The following is a 3,266-nucleotide window of genomic DNA, read 5'->3' as shown; positions in this document are numbered from 1 at the left end:
TTCCAACCCCCTCCACCAAGCTTCTTTTCACCACGCATATAGAGTGGTCCACAACAGTAACCGACGTCGTTCTTCTCGGCACATCACCAACAACCAACATATCAAGAGTCTCAGTTTATATAGGACTCAAGCTAAAAATAGGTTTTCTTTTGCATTATAAATAAAACGTGTAAACCCAAAGCAAACGCGGGGGAACCATTGTAATTTAAAAAAAACAGAGAAATAAAACATCTTTTTCATTCATTCTTTCTGCATTTGATGCATGCATTTTTTTATTAAAAGAGTGATTTGCAAAAATAAAGATAGGAAGAACTCACAATACGGAGATGGGCCAAGCTCAAAGTGAGGTATCGGCGACTGATGCCATTAACGATCAAGCTCGAACCCACTCTCCCTCTTCCATGGATTCCATTCTCGCAGAAGCAGCGGCATATGGAAATGATGAGAATCAGTCTCTTAAAGCGCAGGCGCAGAAAACATTAGACTGCCCTTGTGTTGCTGAGCTGCGGGATTGCGGAGCTCAGTTCACCGAGGCTTTCCTTTGTCTTCTCAAAAGCACAGCTGAGGAAAAGGATTCGGACTGCGTGCATCCGTTCGTTGCCTTGAAAACATGTATCAAAGGTACTTGGAGCATCGGGCCTATATAACGGGTAGTTCTGAGGTGCGGCGCCTAAAAAACGGCTAATATACGGCGTGACCGGTTAAACAAGTGACCGGTTATGTTATATTATTTAACCGGAAATATTATAAAGTACAATAACATACTAGGTAGCGCTTATATAATGTAATAGGTAGCGCTTATATTGACCTATTTTATAAGTAAACCGGTATATTTATACCGATAGCATTGCAAATTTACCTATTACATTATAATATGTTGAAAGTGTCTATACATTTTTATAAAAAAAGATCGATACTTTTTTTAAAGTTATGTAATTTATGTTTCAATTTTTTAATAGTGTTTCATGTTTTCCACCTACAATATTAATTTAATAATTTCATTTGCACAAAAAATTATTTGATTGTTTTGATATTTTATAAAATAATATTTAGAATTTAAATTTAACAATATTAACCCATGATAATAATAAATATGTAATATATATGTTTATTGTTTTTAATTTAATAATAATATATATCGTAACGTAAAAATAAATCATTAGACGCCTATAATTACTAAATTAATATCTTAAAACTCACTCAAAAGATAACCTTAAATTAATGTTTTCCACAATGAAAAAAGTATGAACACTTTTATAAAAAGGATAGATACTTTACAATATAAGCACTACCTATTACATTATATAAACGCTACATATTACATTATATAAGCGCTACCTATTACATCATATTTTTACCTATTATATTGAAAGTGTCTATACTTTTTATAAAAAGGATCGATACTTTTTTTAAAGTTATGTAATTTATGTTTTAATTTTTTTTAATAGTGTTTCATGTTTTCCACCTACAATATTAATTTAATAATTTCATTTGCACAAAACATTATTTGATTGTTTTGATATTTTATAAAATAATATTTAGAATTTAAATTTAACAATATTAACCAAAGATAATAATAAATATGTAATATATATGTTTATTGTTTTTAATTTAATAATAATATATACCGTAACGTAAAAAATAAATCATTAGACGCATATAATTACTAAATTAATATCTTAAAACTCACTCAAAAGATAACCTTAAATTAATGTTTTCCACAGTGAAAAAAGTATGGACACTTTTATAAAAAGGATAGATACTTTACAATATAAGCACTACCTATTACATTATATAAACGCTACCTATTACATTATATAAGCGCTACCTATTACATCATATTTTTACCTATTATATTGAAAGTGTCTATACTTTTTATAAAAATGATCAATACTTTTTTTAAAGTTATGTAATTTATGTTTCAATTTTTTTTAATAGTGTTTCATGTTTTCCACCTACAATATTAATTTAATAATTTCATTTGCACAAAAAATTATTTGATTGTTTTGATATTTTATAAAATAATATTTAGAATTTAAATTTAACAATATTAACCCAAGATAATAATAAATATGTAATATATATGTTTATTTTTTTTAATTTAATAATAATATATATCGTAACGTAAAAATAAATCATTAGACGCCTATAATTACTAAATTAATATCTTAAAACTCACTCAAAAGATAACCTTAAATTAATGTTTTCCACAGTGAAAAAAGTATGAACACTTTTATAAAAAGTATAGATACTTTACAATATAAGCACTACCTATTACATTATATAAACGTTACCTATTACATTATATAAGGGCTACCTATTACATCATATTTTTACCTATTATATTGAAAGTGTCTATACTTTTTATAAAACGGATCGATACTTTTTTTAAAGTTATGTAATTTATGTTTCAATTTTTTTTAATAGTATTTCATGTTTTCTACCTACAATATTAATTTAATAATTTCATTTGCACAAAAAATTATTTGATTATTTTGATATTTTATAAAATAATATTTAGAATTTAAATTTAACAATATTAACCAAAGATAATAATAAATATGTAATATATATGTTTATTGTTTTTAATTTAATAATAATATATACCGTAACGTAAAAAATAAATCATTAGACGCCTATAATTACTAAATTAATATCTTAAAACTCACTCAAAAGATAACCTTAAATTAATGTTTTCCACAGTGAAAAAAGTATGGACACTTTTATAAAAAGGATAGATACTTTACAATATAAGCACTACCTATTACATTATATAAACGCTACCTATTACATTATATAAGCGCTACCTATTACATCATATTTTTACCTATTATATTGAAAGTGTCTATACTTTTTATAAAACGAATCGATACTTTTTTTAAAGTTATGTAATTTATGTTTCAATTTTTTTTAATAGTGTTTCATGTTTTCCACCTACAATATTAATTTAATAATTTCATTTACACAAAAAATTATTTGATTGTTTTGATATTTTATAAAATATTATTTAGTATTTAAATTTAACAATATTAACCAAAGATAATAATAAATATGTAATATATATGTTTATTGTTTTTAATTTAATAATAATATATACCGTAACGTAAAAAATAAATCATTAGACGCCTATAATTACTAAATTAATATCTTAAAACTCACTCAAAAGATAACCTTAAATTAATGTTTTCCACAGTGAAAAAAGTATGGACACTTTTATAAAAAGGATAGATACTTTACAATATAAGCACTACCTATTACATTATATA

At 24.7% G+C, this 3,266-nt stretch overlaps 1 protein-coding gene across 1 annotated transcript; it reads left to right on the top strand.

The window, feature by feature from the left end:
• Positions 1 to 326: 326 nt before the first annotated feature.
• LOC120214351 (mitochondrial intermembrane space import and assembly protein 40 homolog) lies at positions 327 to 647 on the top strand. Its single transcript, XM_039212267.1, has one exon. It carries the CDS (start codon positions 327 to 329, stop codon positions 645 to 647), a length of 321 nt encoding a protein of 106 aa, XP_039068198.1.
• The last annotated feature ends 2,619 nt before the right edge of the window (positions 648 to 3,266 follow it).

This window comes from Hibiscus syriacus, unplaced genomic scaffold, assembly GCF_006381635.1.
Source record: "Hibiscus syriacus cultivar Baekdansim isolate YM2019G1 unplaced genomic scaffold, ASM638163v2 tig00110059_pilon, whole genome shotgun sequence".
Lineage (NCBI taxonomy): Eukaryota > Viridiplantae > Streptophyta > Magnoliopsida > Malvales > Malvaceae > Hibiscus > Hibiscus syriacus.
This window is presented reverse-complemented; position numbering and strand designations above follow the sequence as displayed.

Excerpts from the sequence above, each read along its gene's own strand:
- LOC120214351 (XM_039212267.1), top strand. The coding sequence starts at position 327 with ATGGGCCAAGCTCAAAGTGAGGTATCGGCGACTGATGCCATTAACGAT.